Source organism: Triturus cristatus, chromosome 4_2 (assembly GCF_964204655.1).
Source record: "Triturus cristatus chromosome 4_2, aTriCri1.1, whole genome shotgun sequence".
In the NCBI taxonomy this organism is placed as follows: Eukaryota; Metazoa; Chordata; class Amphibia; order Caudata; family Salamandridae; genus Triturus; species Triturus cristatus.
The window spans coordinates 90,988,578-91,009,824 of NC_140586.1; the positions used below are offsets into that span (position 1 = coordinate 90,988,578).

Here is a 21,247-nt window from a genome sequence, read left to right on the forward strand (position 1 = left end):
AGCCTGCAAACATTAGTTGGATACCAAATTATTTTATGACATTAAATAAGTTTATGACAACACAAAAGGCAGCGGAGTGCCGCTTGATCAGAAAGAGCACCCGAAATAAGGCGCAATATCAACCAGCTCTAGAAAATGCCTAAAAATAATGCTTCATGGTCAGAATTCAAGCCTTACGTTAACAGACATTGCAAAAATTATCTCAACAATAAAACCAAACAATCACTTCAATGATCCTCTACCGGCAAATTGTTGGTCTACAATAAACCAGCTGCTCATCCCTTCATGGACAAAGATTATCAAAGCCTCGCTATCGCAAGGTTCACTACCGGACTGCCTAAAAACAGGCCAAGTCACTCGTATCCTAAAAAAAACAACTGATAATCCTTCAGACTTCAACAATTTCAGACCAGTAACAAACATTCCCATGCTAGCCAAAGTTTTGGAGAAATGTGTACATCAACAACTGAGCCAACATATCTCTGGAATCAAACTGCTGAATGACTTCCAATCAGAATTTAGACCAAACCACAGCACCGAAACCGCAATTCTGCACATTGTGGATGACGCTCTGCTTGCCCTTGACCGCAACGAAACCTGTCTCCTAATCCTGCTCGACCTCTCATCGGCATTCAACACTGTAAATCATGCCAAAATACTGGAACGCCTGAAATAAAGGATGGGCCTTGAAGGTACAGTCCTAAAGTGGTTTAGTTTGTTCTTAGAAAACAGATCACAAAACTTCATAGTGAACCAATCTTTATCTGCTTCATCTAGAAATCTTATTAGAGTACCACAGGGCTCAACTCTATCCCTGCTCTATTCAATCGTTATGTAGAACCACTAACAGAAATCTTACAACAGGCATGCATCTCCTTCCACATGTATTCAGACGATACACAGCTTTATATCAAGATCACGTCAATAGAAGAGATCGTTACCATGAACCAGGCACTTAAGAGAACCATCCATTGGCTAACTCGTAATCACCTCAAGCTTAACCCACACAAAACGAAATTCCTTCTGATCTCCCCGAAGAAAAGCACTACGAATATCTGTGAGTGGACCAAGCTGATCACGGTGCTAAACTGTACTCCGAGGCTTGTAGACTCAACCAAGTCCCTTGGAATTATGCTAGACAAAAACCTAAACATGCTAACACACATTAATATGATGGCAAAAAACGCCAGTTTCCTTTTAAGCTACCTCAGAAAATTGAAACTTTTCATAAATAACTCATTCCTTAAAACAGCAGTACAGGCATTAGTCATATCGAGGATAGAGTACGGCTGCTCAACTCTAGCCGGAATTCTCAAGATCTCAACAGCACCTCTAAAAGCTTGTCTCAACTCGGCCACAAGACTCATAATGGGCTTCAGAAAATTAGACCACATCACCCCTCATTTGAAAGCGCTTAACTGGCTGCCTTACGAAGAAAGAATACAACAAAAAAATCGCATGTATCACTCACAAAGCGATACACCCCAAAACACCAATGTACCTTACCCAGAAAATCACATTATCAGGAGGATGTAGAGTTTCCCAGAGTCGAGGAGATTTTTTTCTGAAAACGGCCCTTTTCCGAAAGAAAAGAACTTGCAACCAAGCCTTCTCTGGTGCAGCACCAAGAATTTGGAATGCGCTCCCACGGAACATTAGAAAAATATCGTCCATTTCTGCTTTAAAAAATGAAGCCAAATCCTTTTTTAGGAGCAAATTCTTTCCATAATGTCAGCAGACTTGTTATTATCAGAGGGGCCTTTTGCTCACACACATGCTAACTCACATTGTCCCCTAACCATTATGTTATTATGTTTGGACTTGAATATATGTGTGTTTAAGCACAAATGTTTTTCCCACAAATCAATGTATAGTTACTCAGGACCTGGTAGTATAACTGTTTCTTGCAACTCGCTGCTCACTGTTTATTTACTAAACTCACATGTCGTAAGTGTTATTCTAAGTTTAAATATATGTAATTGTAAAGCTCTCTGATACCCTATTTTAGGGTCATGTTCGCGCTATATAAAACACCAAATAAATATTTGCCCTTTAGGTTTTTTAAAGAATATATCCAGAAGAAACCACTGATCTTTCCACGTGTGCCACAAACCATGGCATTGAAAGGGATCCCATTTTGCTTTTGTAATTAATACTGTGAGACAAACAAGGATGAATGTCACAAGACATCCACACCAGTATTTGCAGGCGCTCTTTCTTAATATTTCCATTAGTAAGCCATCAATGATCTCACATTGCTATGATTGTTTTTAGATTACTGGGTCCTTCAAGCACAGCCCACAACTCTTTATATTTCCCATTGTATGCATCTAGCCATTACTTAATGCTTCTAACCCCTGAGCTGATCACCTGACCTTGCTGCAGCGATGGTCTAAAGGTAGCCTTGCAGTGGAAAAACTTCACCTGATTCGTAATGCCTATGAAAAGAACCAAATACATCACTATCTTCATGTGCAAACTATACTGTTTCTTTCTAAAGTCTTTAGTCCTCAAGTTGCGTGCTATTTCAAAAGAGCATCTTGTATATTACTAAAAGCTGCATGAAAAACTGACCTTTAATTAATACTTCTGATTTGTTTCTCCTTCTCCTTCTCCCTTTCAAATGCCCTTCTTCTTCACCTTCTCCTTCTCCTTCTCCCTTTCAAATGCCCTTCTTCTTCTCCTTCTCCTCCCTTTCAAATGCCCTTCTTCTCCTTCTCCCTTTCAAATGCCCTTCTTCTTCTCCTTCTCCTTCTTCTTCTCCCTTTCAAATGCCCTTCTTCTTCTCCTTCTTCTCCCTTTCAAATGCCCTTCTTCTTCTCCTTCTTCTTCTCCCTTTCAAATGCCCTTCTTCTTCTCCTTCTTCTTCTCCCTTTCAAATGCCCTTCTTCTTCTTCTCCCTTTCAAATGCCCTTCTTCTTCTCCTTCTTCTCCCTTTCAAATGCCCTTCTTCTTCTCCTTCTTCTTCTCCCTTTCAAATGCCCTTCTCCTTCTTCTCCTTCTTCTTCTCCCTTTCAAATGCCCTTCGCCTTCTTCTCCTTCTCCTTCTTCCTCTCCCTTTCAAATGCCCTTCTTCTTCTCCTTCTTCTTCTCCCTTTCAAATGCCCTTCTTCTTCTCCTTCTTCTTCTCCCTTTCAAATGCCCTTCTCCTTCTTCTCCTTCTTCTTCTCCCTTTCAAATGCCCTTCGCCTTCTTCTCCTTCTCCTTCTCCCTTTCAAATGCCCTTCTTCTCCTTCTTCTTCTCCCTTTCAAATGCCCTTCTTCTTCTCCCTTTCAAATGCCCTTCTCCTTCTTCTCCTTCTCCCTTTCAAATGCCCTTCTCCTTCTCCCTTTCAAATGCCCTTCTCCTTCTTCTTCTCCCTTTCAAATGCCCTTCTCCTTCTTCTTCTCCCTTTCAAATGCCCTTCTCCTTCTTCTTCTCCCTTTCAAATGCCCTTCTCCTTCTCCTTCTTCTTCTCCCTTTCAAATGCCCTTCTCCTTCTTCTTCTCCTTCTCCCTTTCTTCTCCCTTTCAAATGCCCTTCTCCTTCTTCTTCTCCTTCTCCCTTTCAAATGCCCTTCTCCTTCTTCTTCTCCTTCTCCCTTTCAAATGCCCTTCTCCTTCTTCTTCTCCTTCTTCTTCTCCCTTTCAAATGCCCTTCTCCTTCTTCTTCTCCCTTTCAAATGCCCTTCTCCTTCTTCTCCTTCTTCTCCCTTTCAAATGCCATTCTCCTTCTTCTCCTTCTCCTTCTTCTCCCTTTCAAATGCCCTTCTCCTTCTTCTCCTTCTCCTTCTTCTCCCTTTCAAATGCCCTTCTCCTTCTTCTCCTTCTTCTTCTCCCTTTCAAATGCCCTTCTCCTTCTCCCTTTCTTCTCCCTTTCAAATGCCCTTCTCCTTCTCCCTTTCAAATGCCCTTCTCCTTCTTCTTCTCCTTCTCCCTTTCAAATTCCCTTCTCCTTCTTCTCCTTCTCCCTTTCAAATTACCTTCTTCTTCTCCTTCTCCTTCTTCTCGCTTTCAAATGCCCTTCTTCTTCTCCCTTTCAAATGCCCTTCTCCTTCTCCTTTTCAAATGCCCTTCTCCTTCTTCTTCTTCTTCTCCTTCTCCTTTTCAAATGCCCTTCTCCTTCTTCTTCTCCTTCTCCTTTTCAAATGCCCTTCTCCTTCTTCTTCTCCTTCTCCCTTTCAAATGCCCTTCCCCTTCTTCTTCCCCTTCTCCTTCTCCCTTTCAAATGCCCTTCTCCTTCTTCTCCTTCTCCTTCTTCTCCTTCTCCTTCTCCTTCTCCTTCTCCTTCTCCTTCTCCTTCTCCTTCTCCTTCTCCTTCTCCCTTTCAAATGCCCTTCTCCTTCTTCTTCTCCTTCTCAAATGCCCTTCTCCTTCTCCTTCTTCTCCTTCTCCTTCTTTTCCCTTTCAAATGCCCTTCTCCTCCTTCTTTTCCCTTTCAAATGCCCTTCTCCTCCTTCTTCTCCCTTTCAAATGCCCTTCTCCTCCTTCTTCTCCCTTTCAAATGCCCTTCTCCTCCTTCTTCTCCCTTTCAAATGCCCTTCTCCTTCTTCTGCCCTTCTCCTCCCTTTCAAATGCCCTTCTCCTTCTCCTCCCTTTCAAATGCCCTTCTCCTTCTTCTTCTTCTCCTTCTCCCTTTCAAATGCCCTTCTCCTTCCCTTCTGTCTCTGGCCTATGCCTTCTCTCTCGGAGTTCAGCATCCCTAGGTCACATGCATCTTCGGCTTAACGTCTATTAATGTATTTCTGCAAATTGCCTACAACTCCTTTTAAAGATCACAACCACTGCTTCTCTTCAAGTCACACCTCTGCAACCTAAAAATATCTAATCTCCTCTAGCTCATCTATTAACCCCATGAAAGATCTGCATGATTCACATACCACTTTTCCACTAATGATCTCAGCAAACTCCTCTTAATTTAATCTAGCACAAAGAAGCTGGAAGGAATGAATGTGTGGATGGTTTGCTTGAGTGCACAAGCCAAATCCCAGTACCATATAACTCTGAACTAACCTTGGGTTCCAGGGCAGCATGCCCCCAGTTTAAAGCAGTTCAACGTCTAGTCAGAAGTAGGCGCTATATAAATACAATTACTATATAATGCAATATAATGAATTATGGAGCGCCTAAACCCTTCAGTGACATGAAAGACAGTTTCATACATAGGCAAGACCTATCGGTATTGCCAATGCTTATTAAGGTTTGACCGTAGACTATAAACATTGTCAAATCCACTAAAACATGTTTGTTGTAATTCTATTGGATTGAATAACACGTTTGAAAATCACAAGTTATCCCTCTATTATCTTGTACTGGATCTAAGGATCGCTCTGGCCCATAGCTTGAAATGTTAGCCCTGCCTCCATTGGTTGACCTGTTAAACCCCACACCCCTCTCAAAGTTCAGATTTAGTTGCACCCCTGACTCTAAAGGACGTGACATGACCCTTCACCTCAGTAACACCATAGAAAGTGATGTCACATGCGTTATGACTCCAATAACGTCCTAGGGGGTGATCTCACAACAACTGGCTCTGAAGACAGGCAAATGTGTATGTTTAAAGATCTTTCTTAGAAAGGGGTGCCTCATGCTCATACACCATAATTAGCAAAACCTGGATATGCACTTATTAAAAAAAAAGGAAAACGACAGTCAGCTTGGTTAAATCCTAGTTGTTGGTAAGCCGCACAACAGCCGAGGCACATTACACATAAGTCGCCCCAGAATGATGACTCCTCTAAGTTCAGGTGTCTGTTCAGTTTCTAAGAAAATGAAGAAATTCACAGATTAGCTTAACATCTGCGTGCGAGGAGCAAACTCTGAGTATAACTGCACCATGTCAGAAAGGCTCGAGTCCAGAACGAATGCCAATGTTGTGCACTTGTTTTGTGTAGTCAAATACTTGCAAACCCAGAAAGCGCACCTGTGTGTACCTATTACAACAGTACATTAAATACTATGAAGTATTACTACACTTTATGCCTGCAAATCATTTTACTCCGTACAAATTACACACATAAACATGCAATGTAAACAAACGTATAACAGCACATAACTTAAACCTAACTGTATAACAAGGAAATGGATAAACCTGTTGCAGCAATCAATTAGTAAATTCAGTGCATAGTTTATATGACCCACTCATTACTCAGTGTGGAAGGCAGTGGGGAAGAGCTGCCCATTGCACCACCCCCTGACGAGCCCCAGGCGTCACAGACACGACACCACGGTCCAAAGCATGAACGCGTCTACTGGTCACATCATGACTCAATCAATCAATCAATCATTTGTAAAGTGCACTACTCACCCGTGAGGGTCTCAAGGCGCTGGGGGGGAGGGGGAGGGGGCTGCTACTGCTCGAACAGCCAGGTCTTGAGAAGTCTCCTGAGGGTCAGCAGGTCCTGGGTCTGTTGCAGGTGGATGGGGAGGGTGTTCCATGTCTTGGCTGCGAGGTGGGAGAATGATCTGCTGCTGGAGGTCATTCGGTGGATGCATGGAACGAGGGCAAGGTCGGCGGAGCGAAGCTGGCGGTTCGGGGTTTAGAAGGTGAGTCGTTTGTTGAGGTATGTTGGTCTGGCGTTGTGGAGTGCTTTGTGGGTGAGGAGCTTGAAGGTGATCCTCTTGGTAACAGGGAGCCAGTGCAGGTCTCTCAGGTGGGCAGTGATGTGGCTGTGGCGGGGGATGTCGAGGATGAGGTGTGTGGAGGCGTTCTGTATGCATTGAAGTCTTTTCTGGAGTTTGGCCGTGGTTCCTGCGTAGAGGGCGTTGCAGTAGTCCAGCCTGCTGCTGACGAGGGCATGGGTGACCGTCTTTCTGGTTCCGGTGGGGATCCATCTGTAGATCTTGCGAAGCATGCAGAGGGTGTTGGAGGAGGAGACGGCGTTGACTTGCTGGGTCATAGATAGCGATGAGTCCAGGACGAACCCTAGGTTGCGAGCGTGGTTGGTTGGAGAGTGCATCTCCCAGGGTGGCCGGCCACCAGGAGTCGTCCCAGGCGGAGGGGTGGAGCCAAGTATGAGGACCTCCGTCTTGTCGGAGTTCAGCTTCAGTCGACTGTTCTTCATCCATTCGGCGACGGCCTTCATTCCTTCGTGGAGGTTGGTTTTGGGGGTGGCGGGGTTTTTGGTGAGGGAGAGGATCAGCTGGGTGTCATCGGCGTAAGAGATGATGTTGAGGTCGTGTGATCGGATGATGTTGGCGAGCGGTGCCATGTAGACGTTGAAAAGGGTCGGGCTGAGGGACGAACCTTGGGGGACTCTCCAGTATTCGCCTTGCCCGAAGTGGAGAATACCTGGCCCTAAACTTTAGTTTAACTACTTTCATATTTTCACTCAACTAATTCACCACTAATCCTTTATGGGTTCTGGAGTAGCGTGCTACTCGCTGAAAAAGCGCTTTGACGCCTCGTCAGGGGAAGTAAGCGCTATATAAGTGCAAATACAATACAATACACAAAACAAGTGCACAACATTGAGATTCATTTTTGTCTTCAATGTTTCTGCTGTGGTATAATTCTTCTCGCAGTTTGCTTCTTGTTAGGCAGTGGTTAATTGGTGCAAAAAATAAGTGTGAGAAGTTGGCCTGGTATATGCTGTCCACTAGTTATAGTGGGCACCTTGTACCAGTCCAAACAACCTTTATTGATGAATAGGTTTAAAGACCACCTTTATTGAAAGCTGTCCTAGTGGTAGCTATGGAGAGCAGCCTACAGGCTAAGTCTTGAAGGAGTGTAAAGCAACTTGGTTTACCAGATTATAACCTCTTGAATGACCAAATAAAAGGAGAACCACACAAGGTATATATAAAATATATGTATTTGTTTCTAAACACTCACTACTAATCTCTTTATGAGATTAGAGTCCAACATGCACAATACTACAGTTCAAAAACAACAGTAAATAGCACAATATACAATGGGCCTGTAGGGATAGGACCGCCCAGAAGGGCGTGAGGGAACACAAGAAGCCGTAATATGGAGTACGTGATTTATTAGGGCTTTCTTAATGGATGTGAATAGTGAGGACCGCAAATATAAATGTTCCAACTGAGAGGCAACACAAAGGTGGAGGAGGTGGCTTTTCTCCAGGATTCCTGGTTCCGGGCCGTCAGGGTCGGGACAGGTCGGGGTCTCCGGGATTCTCTTGGGCAGAAAAAATAGGTTGGGTCAATAACTAGTCTTGCTAGTTTATATCTGATCAGTGCTACCGTCACCGATTCGTAAGTGTGGGAAGGGTTGTGCAGGATTCTACAACACGAAACACCTTCACCCGAGTGCCTTGACTCCCCATACCTCCCCACCACCCCCACGAGAATGATCTCCCTCCTGTAGCCCACCGGGTTTGGTTGCCATATACAATACTCTGTTCTGGCTCCGTCTCCTCTGCTCCTCTCCGCTCCCGCTTTCCTCCGCCTAGCTGCTTCTCTCCGTACACTCCGTCCGCCTTCCTCCATACTCGCTCTCTTCTTCCTGACCTTCCGCGCCTTTTGAGTCACTCTCTTCTGCTTTGTCCAGAAACTCCTCCCCGCTCACTTGGGCCAACGTTAGGCCACTGCCTGCTTCCGGTCCGGATTGGGTCACCCTGGTCTCTCCCCACTTCCGGTCCGCCCCGGTGCTGTCATCCTCACAGATCTCTTCCGGCCCCCCCCCCCCCCACCCCTAGGAATGTACGTTTGGGCCATTCAGTGGAGGGATTCCTGGACAGGTAGTCCGCACAGACTTGACGGGTGCCTGGGATATGCATCGTCTGGAAGGAAAAAAGTTGCAATCCTAAAAACCACCTGAGGATACGCTGATTAGTGTCTTTGTGCTGCACAAGCTAGGTAAGGTGGGCATGGTCAGTGAGTACAATAAATGGGCGTCCCAACAAATAATACTGAAGCGCCTCAACTGCCCATTTAATCGCTAAACATTCTTTCTCTATAGTTGAGTAGTGCACCTCCCGGGGAAACAACGTCCGACTGGTGTAAAGAAGAGGTCGAAGATCACCCATTGAGTCAGGCTGATATAGTACGACACTCAGTACAAGACCAGAAGCATCAGTTTGGAGGATGAACTGTCTGTGGAAATCAGGGCAGTGTAGAACTGGTGCTGTACAGATGGCTTTCTTTAGAGCCTGAAAACTGCTTTCGTGTGTGTCAGTCCAGGTGGTTACTCGAGATGGGTAGGTCTTGGTCAAGAGATCGGTCAGGGGGCTGGCTAGGGAAGAGAAATTCGGGATAAACCTTCTGTAGTAGCCAATGAACCCAAGGAAGGAACGTATGTCACGTTTCGTTTTGGGAGTAGGGAGTGTTTTGATGGCTTCGACTTTGTTTATCTGAGGTTTAAACTGTCCCCTCTGGATTGTGTACCCGAGATACTGTATGGAATCAGTGACCAAAAGTGATTTCTTTGGATTTATTTTGAGACCGGCATCTTGGATGGCTGAGAATAGGGCAGTCAAGTGCCTCAAATGGTCCGTCGAGGTTGGGCTGAAGATGACTGTTGTCTAAGTAGGCGGTGGCATAGTCTGTATGGGATCTCAGCAAGCGGTCCATTAACCGCTGAAAAGTCGCTGGTGCCCCATGGAGGCCGAAAGGGAGTACTTTAAACTGGTAAAGACCCGAGGGGGTTGAAAAGGCGTTTTTTTTTCTCCAGCCTGAGGAGTCAGGGGTATTGCCAATACCCTTTAGTAAGGTCAAGGGTTGACATGTATTTGGCGTTCCCTAGTCGTTCAATCAGTTCATCAATTCTAGGCATTGGATATGAATCGAACTTGGTGATGTTGTTTACCTGACGGAAGTCAATACAGAAACGCAGACTACCGTCCAGTTTCGGCACGATCACGATCGGGGAGCACCAATTGCTTGTGAACGGTTCTATGATACCTGCCTGTAGCATAGCTGTTATTTCTTTCTCTACAGCCTCCCTTCTTGCTGCTGGAATTCGGCACTGTTTCTGTTTTATGACGGTCTGATCTAAAGAGACGATGTCATGCTGAACCATGGAGGTCAACCCGGGTGTGGAGGAAGGAAGGCCAGGGAACTGTTCCAGCATATCCAGCAACTGAGTCTGTTGCTCTGGGGACCATGTGTCCCCAGTGGGGGCTCTCTCGTTCGGGATTTTCTGAGTGTCTGCTGTGGAGATCTCAAGGGGTCTATTGGTGCTTACTAAAAAGCACCGACTGTCTTGTGCCGGTAAGTGGAGCGGGTTCTTCCCATTTTTCTTTAAAAGATTTACGTGGTAAATCTGTTTACCCCCAGCCCGCAGGGGTTGCAGAACGATATAGGTGACTGGGGTTATTTTCTTCTCCATGATATAGGGGCCTTGCCATTGTGTCAATAATTATTGTCTGTGAAAGGGAGTAAGAGTAGTACCTTCTCTCCTGGGGTGAATTCTCTCAACTGGCTGTTCCGATCATAATAGTGTTTCTGGATACTTTGGGCTTTTCCATGTTCTCATGTACCAACCCCACTGCTCTGCTGCCATGTCTAGTAGTGTTCAGGGTTTTCTCCCGAACAATAGTTCAAACTGGGAATAGCCTGTTGATCTTTGCTCATGGGTTCTTATGGCAAAGAGGATTAGGGGTAATTTCTGATCCCAGTCCTTCCCCTTTTCTGAGATGACCATGCGTAGCATTTGTTTTATGGTCTTATTATAACGCTCCACAAAACCATCCGATTGGGGATGATAGACAGAAGTCCGAATTTGCTGAATACCTAGGATCTCACAAACCTGTGCCATTAAGCGGGACATAAAAGGGGTCCCTTGGTCGGTGAGTATTTTTGATGGAAACCCCACCCGGGAGAACAAATGAATCATGGCTCGAGCAATGGCAGGGGTGGTCATTGTTGATAAAGGAAAGGCCTCTGGACACCTGCTTGCATAATCCACAATGATCAGGATATACTTATGACCTCTGGCTGAGGGACATAGTGGGCCTACCAGGTCCATACCGACTCATTTGAATGGGACCTCTATGATAGGCAAGGGAAACATGGGGCCCTTCTTATCCCTTTAGGGTTCGTGTATTGACATCTTACACAGGCCGCACAGTTTTTGCCACATCCCTGTATACCCCTGGCCAGTAGAACCTATTGAGGAGATACTTGAGAGTATTTTCTTTCCCATAGTGTCCGCCCCCTGTTTGGTTGTGGGCCAGGTTTAAAAACGTGCTCACGAAACGGAAGGGGTACGATTAACTGTGTGTTGGAGTGTTACCCCCCCCCCCCCTTTTACAGACCGGTACAGTAAACCTTTTTTTCAACGAAATATGGTCCTACCTGGTCTGGTTCTAGTTCCAGCACCTTTTCCCAGGCATGTATAAGGGTGTTGTCTTCCCTCTGAGCTGAGCGGAAGCTGACTGGGGCGGTCTCTATTTGATCTGTAAGGGAGAGAGGAAAGGCGTGGTGTGATGTCTGTACGTATTGCTTCTTTTCTCTCCTTCTTTCGTTCTTGCTCTTCCTATCCTTTCCTGCTTTTCCTTCCAAGTCACCGTTGCTGAAAGGGGCCTCACGTAACCAATTCGAGTCCTCCCCTTTAGTCTCGTCCAAATACAGTTTGAATCTGGGGTGGTCGGTGCCAATAATGACTGCCTCAGGCAGGGAAGAAATGACCCCCACTTTTCTCAGGTGTGGGTCATTAGATACCTCCAACAGGACCTCAGCTACGGGATACGTTTTAGTATCCCCATGAACGCAGGTAACATGAACTTTTTTGCTCTCTTTGATCTGTGTTCGTGGTACCAGGGCTCTGTCAACTAGTCATGTGACACCCCACGTCTAAAAGAGCTTGTTGCTTCTTCCCATTCAAAAGAACATCCTTCCTGTACTGATGGGCACCTTTACCAGTTACATAGATACGCCCCCTGGAGTACCCCACCTCCATAGGTTCCGCTGCCGGAGTACGATGGGGATACTGTCGGGCCATGTGCCCCCACTCGGCACAGTGGTAGCATTGTGGTCCTTGCCCACTTGGACCAGGTGCGGGGTGTATAGGTCTAGGGGGTATGCGTGGTACAGCCTGGGGTTTTCCATCGGGTCTGGGTGTATTTCTTGTGGCCAAAAAGGGGATTTGTGGTATACCAGCCTTGAACTCTGGGGATCTCTGGAAAGCACATGCTAACTCCACTGCTGTTGTAGATGTTAGGTTGGGATGTTTTTTTAGCCATGAACGGTTGGTTGTTGGTAGGGCGTCCAGGAATTGTTCCATGAATACTTTTTCTGTGACTTCTTCCATACTAGACATGTGGGGTGCCAGCCAACGATTGCCCAGGTCCTTGATCCTATGGTAAAGGGCACGCGGGTTGTCCCCAGCTGTCCATTTTTCCTTCCTAAATTTTGCTGTAAAATACTCCTGGTCGCACCCCAATCGCTCGAGTATGGTTTTCTTCACATTCTCATAGGCTGTTGTACCGGCGGGGTTGGCGGCCTCGTAGGCCGCTTGGAGTTCTCCGGATAAGAGAGGGGCGATGTACTGGCTCCACCGTTCCTGGGGCCAGGCCGCGGTGGTTGCGACCCTCTCAAAATTGGCAAAAAAAATAGTCGGGGTCATCCCCCTCCTGAAACTTTTGGAGAACGGAACCAGGGACTTTGGGGCGCACTCTGGTGCTCACTATGGCATCCGTAAGCCGGAGTATTGCGTGTCTTGAACCTGCTGGTTTGTGGTGAGCAGGGCGGCTTGTTCTCTCAGGGCAACTTGCAATGCTTCCCTATCCTTCTGGGCAGTTTGGACCTGCTGTTCGAACACCAATTGTAGGTGTCGTTGTCCTTCCGCGAGCTGATTGATAATACTTTCCACGGTTACGGGCATGGGCTGTGTCCTGATTAGACACTTTGGGAGAGAATCCCACTTCTGACACCACTTTGTAGGGATAGGACCGCCGGAAGGGCGTGAGGGAACGCAAGAAGCCGTAATATGGAGTACGTGATTTATTAGGGCTCTCTTAATGGATGTGAATAGTCAGAATCGCAAATATAAATGTTACAACTGAGAGGCAACACAAAGGTGGAAGAGGTGGCTCCTCTCCAGGATTCCTGGTTCCGGGCCGTCCGGGTCGGGACAGGTCGGGGTCTCCGGGATTCTTTCACTCTCGGGCATTCTCGATGGGCCAGGGAGGGAAAAGAAAGAATAGGTCGGGTCAAGAACTAGTCTTGCTAGTTTATATCTGGTCAGTGCTACCGTCACCAATTCGTATGTGTGGGAAGGGTTGTGCAGGATTCTACAGCACGAACCACCTTCACCCGAGTGCCCTACCTCCCCACCATCCCCACCATCCCCACCAGAACGATCCCCGGAGGGGTACTCGCCTTAGGCCACGGCCCGTCTCCAGGACTGTGGCATCGGGACCCGGGGTGGTTTCTCCCTCCTGCAGCCCACCGGGTTTGGTTGCCGTATACGATACTCTCTTCTGGCTCCGTCTCCTCTGCTCCCGCTTTCCTACGCCTCGCTGCTTCTCTCCGTACACTCTGTCCGCCTTCCACCGTACTCGCTCTCTCCTTCCCAACCTTCGCCGCCTTTTGAGTCACTCTCTTCCGCTTTGTCCAGAAACTCCTCCCCGCTCACTTGGGCCAACGCTAGACCGCTGTCTGCTTCCGGTCTGGATTGGGTCGGCTCGGTCTCTCCTCACTTCCGGTCTGCCCCGGTGCTGTCATCCTCACAGGGCCCCAGGGGGAGACCAAACCATATATTAAGAAAGTGGTATAAGAACCACAACTTGACTAAACACAGTGCCTAGAGCACGTAGAATGGCTGGGACCCCAAGGAACCACCCAAGGCAGTGACACAGGGGACCCACGGGGGACGTGTGCAGTGTGAGAAGACAGCCGCACGCTCCGTACAATCATATGGAAAAGTCGCGGTTGGAATTCTAGAGTTTAAGGACACTTAGGAGAGGACTTTGAGCAAACCCTTCTAGACTTAGAAGGTTCTAAGGCCAGCACCCACGGGAGCACTGGAGTACTCGTGTTACCTCACCCAGGGAAGTCGGGTGCATAGGTGTCAAATTGTGTCGGGAATCTTCGTTGCTGCAAAGTGCTGCTGCAGTGAAGAAGAAAAGTGTCCGGTGTGATCCAAGCCTGGATCGAAGATGTGAAGAACCTGAAAGCAGAGGGGACAGAGTCTGGTCACGTGCCAGTGACCAGGGGCACGATAGACGAATGCCCACCGATGTCGAGTGCTTCAGGTGCGAAGAAGTGAAACTTGACTCTGAAGCCACTGGGAACAGGAGACGTCGAGGACAACCAAAGTCCAGGGGTGAGCTGTCCCACAAAGGATGTCGAGTGCTGGGGGGGGGGGGGGTCAGTGTCCAGATTGAACACCAAAAAGCCTTGGCAACTGCAACCCACACGGTCAGAGAAAAGATGCTTCTGTGAGGACCAGCAAGGTCCGGGGACTCCCCAAGCAATGGAGAGTCGGTGCACGTCTGGAGCAACCAGGTAGGCCCAATCAAAGTTACTTGCCTTCACAGGGACCCACCAGTCGACGAGCCAGGGATCGCGAAGGGACCTCGAGAGGAATCACACAATACCAGCCCACGGGACACTCGGTGAGTGTAGGCCAGTAATCTTTGGTGGAAACACTGCTCGGGGCTTGGACTACAAGTAGCCCAAAGCACAGCCTCCAGGATTGCCAAAAAGCATATGCTGCTGCACATGTGCACGGTGTCCAGGAGTTCCGGTTCCACGGTCCCCACGAGGGCTACGGATCACAGAGTTGCTGAGAGCACGGGTCGGCCTCTCGGAAGTCTGGGAGCCCACCTCCTTGTGTTGCAAATTCTTCGGAGTCCAGCGGGAGCTTCGGAGATGCAAACCGGTCAGATGCGTCTTAGGTGCCTGCCTTGCAGGGGAGTAACTCCTTTACTTCAAGCGAGATTCTTCAGTCATCTAGCACCTTGTAGATCGTCGAAGTTCCAGGATTATGTATCAGAGTTTAGTCCAGGTAAATCTAAAGTCCTGTAGCCAGGGGTTCCTACTTTATACCCAAGGAAGGGGTGGGACAAACTCTGGGGACCCACCTATGGGAGGGTCAGGACAGAGGGGTGGCTACACCCATGTCCTTTGTCCAGTTTCGCGCCAGAGCAGGGGCTGAGTGCCCCTGCAACCGAGTTGGACTATGCACAGGGACACCAAATGTTCCCCCAGTGCAGACATCAAAGCACTCTTGGAGTGCACCCATCCAGCCCCAATACACTAAAGCCTGTCTGGGAGGTGGTCACACCTCCCTGTGACAGGAAACCTATTGTCCAGGCCTCCCCTGCTGGAGTTTCGTCCAGCAGCAGGAGGGCAGACTTGTGTCTGTGGCTGGAAGCATCCATTTTGTGATGCCAGGGTTCTGTTAAGCTGGTACCTGGTGTACCAGTGGTGCCATGTTTCTCCCTCTAGTAGGGTGGAATCATACCTCATATGATTCCAAGGTGTTTGACACCAAACACAACATGTTTCCATGCAGCCATTCCAAAGTTAGCATTTACCGCGAGGTTATAATGCACTTAAGAGTATATGGTTTGGCTGCATCACAAAAAACCCCGGAATAAAGGTTCTGAAAGCTGCAGAGGGGCTCTGCTCATGCATGTGCACCCTCTCACATGAAACCCAGCACCCTGCCTTCAGGATTGTTAAGGCCTGCCATAGGGGTGACTGATAGGTTTACATGTGCAGTGATATGGAGAGATATAGGTAACCTATATCTCAGTAAGGGGTGCATACACCACCTTACACAGGCTGCTGTAGCAGACCTGTTGTGTCATTTTGGATGGCTTCCCAGGGGTGGCATAATACATGCTGCAGCCCCTTGTAGGCCTCTGGGGTACCTATGTTCTGGGTACATAGTATACCTTATACTAAGGACTTATAAGGGTACCCCAGAATCCAATCTGGAGTGTACCTAAAGTACATGGACTCAATTTAAAGGGGAAAGCAGATAGGCTGGGGTCCTGAATAGCAAGATCCCAGCCGAACTAAGTCGAAAACCAGCAAAACACCAGGATAAAAGTGGGGGCAACCATGCAGTCAGATTCCACCTTCCTACAATAAGTGCTGGGGCTCTCATCAGGAGGCAGCCTGCACAAGCCTTTTTCTCTTGTTAGCGCCGCCTAAAATACAACCAACAACTAAATGAAAGTTGGGGGGGGGGGGAGGATGTGGTGTAATGGCCAGAGCTGCCGACTTCGGAGCTTGGGAACCATGTTGGAGTCTCGGTGTCGGCTCAACATCCTGTGATTCTGAGGAAATCACTTAATTTCCACATAAATTAATGTGTCCTTAACTGGTGCTCATGAAAAGTGCCAGTGGAGATGATTAAGTGCCTGTGCTGAGCACCTGAAACCCCTGGCTCAAATTAAGCACTGTTAGGAAGTAAGTGCTGTACAAATGCAATTTCAATACAGAAGTTGCGAAGTTCATCTGTTGACTTGTGTTCGGCTGTTTGAGGTTGTTGGGACCGTAGTTTAGCATAGCGTTCTTGGTGAAAATTCAAGTCCATCTCAAAATCAAAAAATCACTTGCATTCTAGTACAAAAGGTTATGGTGAACCAAGGAAGAATGTTCAGCTGTGGCTGCACATGCTCCCTCAACAGTGACAGTGTTGATGTATGGCGGCTAACTGGATGTCTAAACCCATCATAGACTGAGAAGTCACTTTCCTTTAGGAGCCAAACTCATTGGCTTGTTGCACCTTTGAAAGCTTACCTATGTGTTTCCTTTGTTTTCATTCCTCTACACTGTCCTTTATACCATACATTTCACAACCTAGAGTAGAGATTTTAGAATATTTAGTTCCGTGTATATCGTTTGGCAAAATGAACCTCATGTATTCTCTTCCTTTTTGCCAAACTTGTAATCTGAGATTGTAGGCTCCCAGACCCTAGCTGGGGCATTTTGTTGAGTATTCCTGGAAAGTGAGGAGTTCTGATAATACTTTTTGTTTTATGTGTACTTTGTGCTCTCTCTACTAGTTTTTAAGGAATGCTTGCTTTCTCTGGCTGTTACCAAAACAGTTTTTTATCGAGAGGACCAGCTTGTAGAAACATAGAAGATGGGGAAGGATATGATAGCTAGAAGTTCACATGTGAGTTGTCCCTTCCTTACAGCCCCTGATTTCCCGGAATTACAAAGGGGACGTCAACATGGCGGAGATTGACCACTTCATGCCACTCATGATGCAGAAGGAAGAGGAAGGCGCAATGACCCCGCTGCTGACCCACGGCAAGGTTCACTTCCTGTGGATCAAGCACAGCAACCTCTACTGTATCCTTTTATGTGCTACCAGACTGTATTGCACAAGCATCACTCAGAGGAGCTAGAGCCCTTTACACAGACAATATCGAAAGGTTACGGAGAAAATTAGGAGGTTACAAACACCATTGCTTGACATTAATTCATTCATTCATTTGTTGTTCAATTTGCAATACTATATACTGTAAAAGGGAATAAAAGCATAGAAAAAATGTCCAGAAAAAGAAAGTAAAGTGGAATCTTACATACAGTAAAAGCGAAAAAAATCATATATGTCCAGAGGTAGAAATATGACTGCAGACAAAGGTCATAAGGGAACGTAACAGCTAGGCAAAGGTGGAGTTAGAAGGATGAAGACGTAAGATTACATTCCGGTAGAATAGAAGCAGTGCCAGAGATGTAGTGGTGTGTCAATTCGGGAGGGTGGAGTTCCAAACCTACGCTGCTGTCCCAGACAAGGACTCGCCCAAACAGTGCGTTCTTTCTTGAAAGCTGGTGGTTCTAGAAGAAAGTATGCACCTGGAGCTTCTGTGACTGGTGCACTTGAAGACACTGTAGGCATTTATTGGTGCACTTGAGGACACTGCAGGCATTCATTGGTGCACTTGAGGACATTGCAGGCATACTTGAGGACACTGCAGGCATTCATTGGTGCACTTGAGGACACTGCAGACGTTCATTGGTGCACTTGAGGACACTGCAGGCGTTCATTGGTGCACTTGAGGACACTGCAGGCGTTCATTGGTGCACTTGAGGACACTTCAGGCGTTCATTGGTGCACTTGAGGACACTGCAGGCAATGAGGACACTGCAGACGTTCATTGGTGCACTTGAGGACACTGCAGGCGTTCATTGGTGCACTTGAGGACACTGCAGGCGTTAATTGGTGCACTTGAGGACACTGCAGGCGTTCATTGGTGCACTTGAGGACACTGCAGGCGTTCATTGGTGCACTTGAGGACACTGCAGGCGTTAATTGGTGCACTTGAGGACACTGCAGGCGTTCATTGGTGCACTTGAGGACACTGCAGGCGTTCATTGGTGCACTTGAGGACACTGCAGGCGTTCATTGGTGCACTTGAGGACACTGCAGGCAATGAGGACACTGCAGACGTTCATTGGTGCACTTGAGGACACTGCAGACGTTCATTGGTGCACTTGAGGACACTGCAGGCGTTAATTGGTGCACTTGAGGACACTGCAGGCATTCATTGGTGCACTTGAGGACACTGCAGGCATTCATTGTAAGATCACCGGTTCCAGCCTGAGACCTCACATTGTGACGCAACCCCCACAGCAGATCCTTCCAAAGAGTGCCGCCTATACTGAATCCCAGACTTTACAAGAATGTCCCTAGTTACTACCCTTACCTTGCACCCAGCCTCTGGCCTCCCTCTTCCTACAGGCTCTGCACTACCCCGATAGATACCCACAAAGAAGTAGCCAATAATGCAGAAGATGAGACGAAGGCAGCAGATGATATCAGAGGAGCCCCTGCAGGAGAGAAGCAGAATTTGATGTTCATGTTATCCTTCGCGTAGTCAATCTTACACACTATTGTACGTCCTGTGTAAGATTGTCTATTTGGGAGCAGTACGTTGTTGGTAGGGTAAATGCTCCTTTAGAGACTGTGTGTGTGGTAATACCCTTATCGTAGTGCTACAGAGACACGGCTGCTGCTCACCTAATCCCACTTCATGAGCAGTGGTCCCACATTCTCAAAGTGACACTGCTCCACCCATCTGCTGGATTATCGGGAAGCGTTCTCTTTCTGATGTCAAAGCCGCCACCTCACCTACATGATGTGATCGCCCTCAAGCCGCAGATGTTGTGGTGGTGCTGGATTTGTTGTGGTAGTTATAGCACAACTCTTGCATTTCAGCTTTGAGATCCTGAGTTCACTTCCAGTGCTAGTCTCTCCCCTGTTTACTGCACCGACCTCCCAGTTGCATTTTCCTTGACCCGCTGCCAGTTGTGGCGACCACCAACAAGAATGCCAATGCATCCATGGTGTACTCTTTCCTGTACAAGTTGGTTGAGGTAAGTAGGCGCCTGTGTGTCCAACCTCCACGTGGAGAGCCACTGCTGGAGCCCTAGGTTGATGGGGACAGCCCCCAGCTTGGCTGCGTCTCCTTGGAGGCTTGAAGTAAAAATACTGGGGACAGGGGTATTAATGGGGCCTATTCATCTCTCTGAATGAGCCGCTGTATGGAGGCCAGCATTGAAATGTTAGGCTGTGGGGGGCATTAATTGACTTTTGGGCACATTTGGTAAAAACGTCATTGAGAATTGAATCATGTTATATGGACACTTTTGCAGCTATTTGGCATTTCGCTGCCTCCCTAGAATTTTCTTCGCATTGAATTTTGGATGGGGCTCGAAAGTTGTAAGTAAATTTCTTGAAGCGATCCTCTGACAATTCTTGATTTTTGGGAAGAATTTCGAATTTTGTTAGCATTTATCATGTTCACAATTTCTGAAGAAATTTGATGGATTGAGAGTATTGTTCAGTAACTCACAATTTTTCAGGAGCCCATTGATGAAAGATAGTACCCTTGCAAAAATTCAAGGTTTTTAGTAACTTTTCATAAATTGATCGTCTTTTGGGGTGGGTCACCGTTTTTGGGGTGGCACTGGGTACCGAAGTATTAGCTGTAGGAAATTCTGAGAAGCGGTTAATGGTAGTGTCTTACAGTGGCCTGTTCACGATTCTTGTGTTTTTTTTAGTTTAAAAAAAAAAATCAATTGGAGCATTCTCAGGCAGGGAAGTGTAGATGGATTCTGTTGGGGCACACCTCGATGAGGATGAGTGACACAAAGGTATGACGCTTCTTCTAGGTCTTCACTGAATACTTCAAAGAAGTGGAGGAAGAAAGCATCCGGGATAACTTTGTCATTGTGTACGAGCTACTGGATGAGTTGATGGACTTTGGCTTCCCACAGACCACTGAAAGCAAAATCCTGCAAGAGTGAGTGTCCTAATAAACAGTGGTTATGTTGAGCTCCCAATGTTAGAGCCGGTGTAAGAATTCCAAAGCAGCGAGAATATGTTCCTTCTGCTGACCTCAATCAGGGGAATGGGAGGGTGTTGCCACAATTTTCCACCTATTGGCTGGTATTCCCCATCAGTGTAGTTAATTTTCCATCTGTTCCATCAATAGGTACATCACGCAACAGGGGAACAAGCTGGAGACAGCCAAGTCCCGTGTTCCCACCACGGTCACCAATGCCGTATCTTGGAGGTCCGAGGGCCTCAAGTACAAAAAGAACGAGGTCTTCATCGACGTCATAGAGTCTGTCAACCTGCTGGTGAGCGAGGGTCAACAGGGAGGGATCATTCTTTAGTGCTCCAGGACACCAAAACTCCCTTTATCAGGCGCTATTTTTTAAGAAAATATCTTTTATTTTTCTCTCATCTACCTCAAGCATGCAGGTTGTGTATGAATACTATCCTTGTTGACCCAGTGTCTTCGTAAACCATTTCCTCGATTTATGCTAGCCGATGCCTAGAGCCTTTATAAAGTGAAAAAGAATATAACCCTCAAGCTCATAGCTTCTAAAACAAGCCAACGGCCTGTCCTCCTAGGCCATATCGTGAGAAATGGGTATCAGTTGACTGTTATACCTGACCAGGCTGTTGTAAAAAGGGTTTAATTAGGGATGGGTTACCATCGTTCCTCCCTTGGTCTCATCTCAATAATGTTGTTCTCTTCTCCACCATCTTCTAGGTGAATGCCAATGGAAGTGTCCTCCTGAGCGAGATCGTTGGCAGCGTGAAGCTTAAAGTCTTCCTCTCTGGGATGCCAGAACTGAGGCTTGGACTCAATGAGAAGGTCCTCTTTGAGTTGACTGGACGTGAGTATGACACAGACCTCCATCTACCTCATCACAACAGAAGTAATTATAAGTATGTTGTATTTATAGACTCCATGTTCTAGTGCGTCTCACCCTGTTTCTAGATCTTTGATGACACTGTAGTCCTCATTAGCAAACTGATTCTAGCGTATCAGTGTTCTACGTCTTATTGACCATGAAAAGAAGTATCAGCGGCTTTACCACT

General features: G+C 47.1%; 1 protein-coding gene across 1 annotated transcript in view; it reads left to right on the top strand.

Moving 5' to 3' along the window:
- Window positions 1-21,247, top strand: part of AP1M2 (adaptor related protein complex 1 subunit mu 2) — an 81,288-nt gene that overhangs the window by 22,434 nt on the left and 37,607 nt on the right. The window contains exons 2-6 of the mRNA XM_085600688.1: window positions 17,043-17,199; window positions 19,160-19,227; window positions 20,026-20,156; window positions 20,349-20,496; window positions 20,916-21,042. Of these exons, the coding sequence (XP_085456814.1) occupies window positions 17,043-17,199; window positions 19,160-19,227; window positions 20,026-20,156; window positions 20,349-20,496; window positions 20,916-21,042 (631 nt within the window). The remainder of the gene's footprint in view (window positions 1-17,042; window positions 17,200-19,159; window positions 19,228-20,025; window positions 20,157-20,348; window positions 20,497-20,915; window positions 21,043-21,247) is intronic.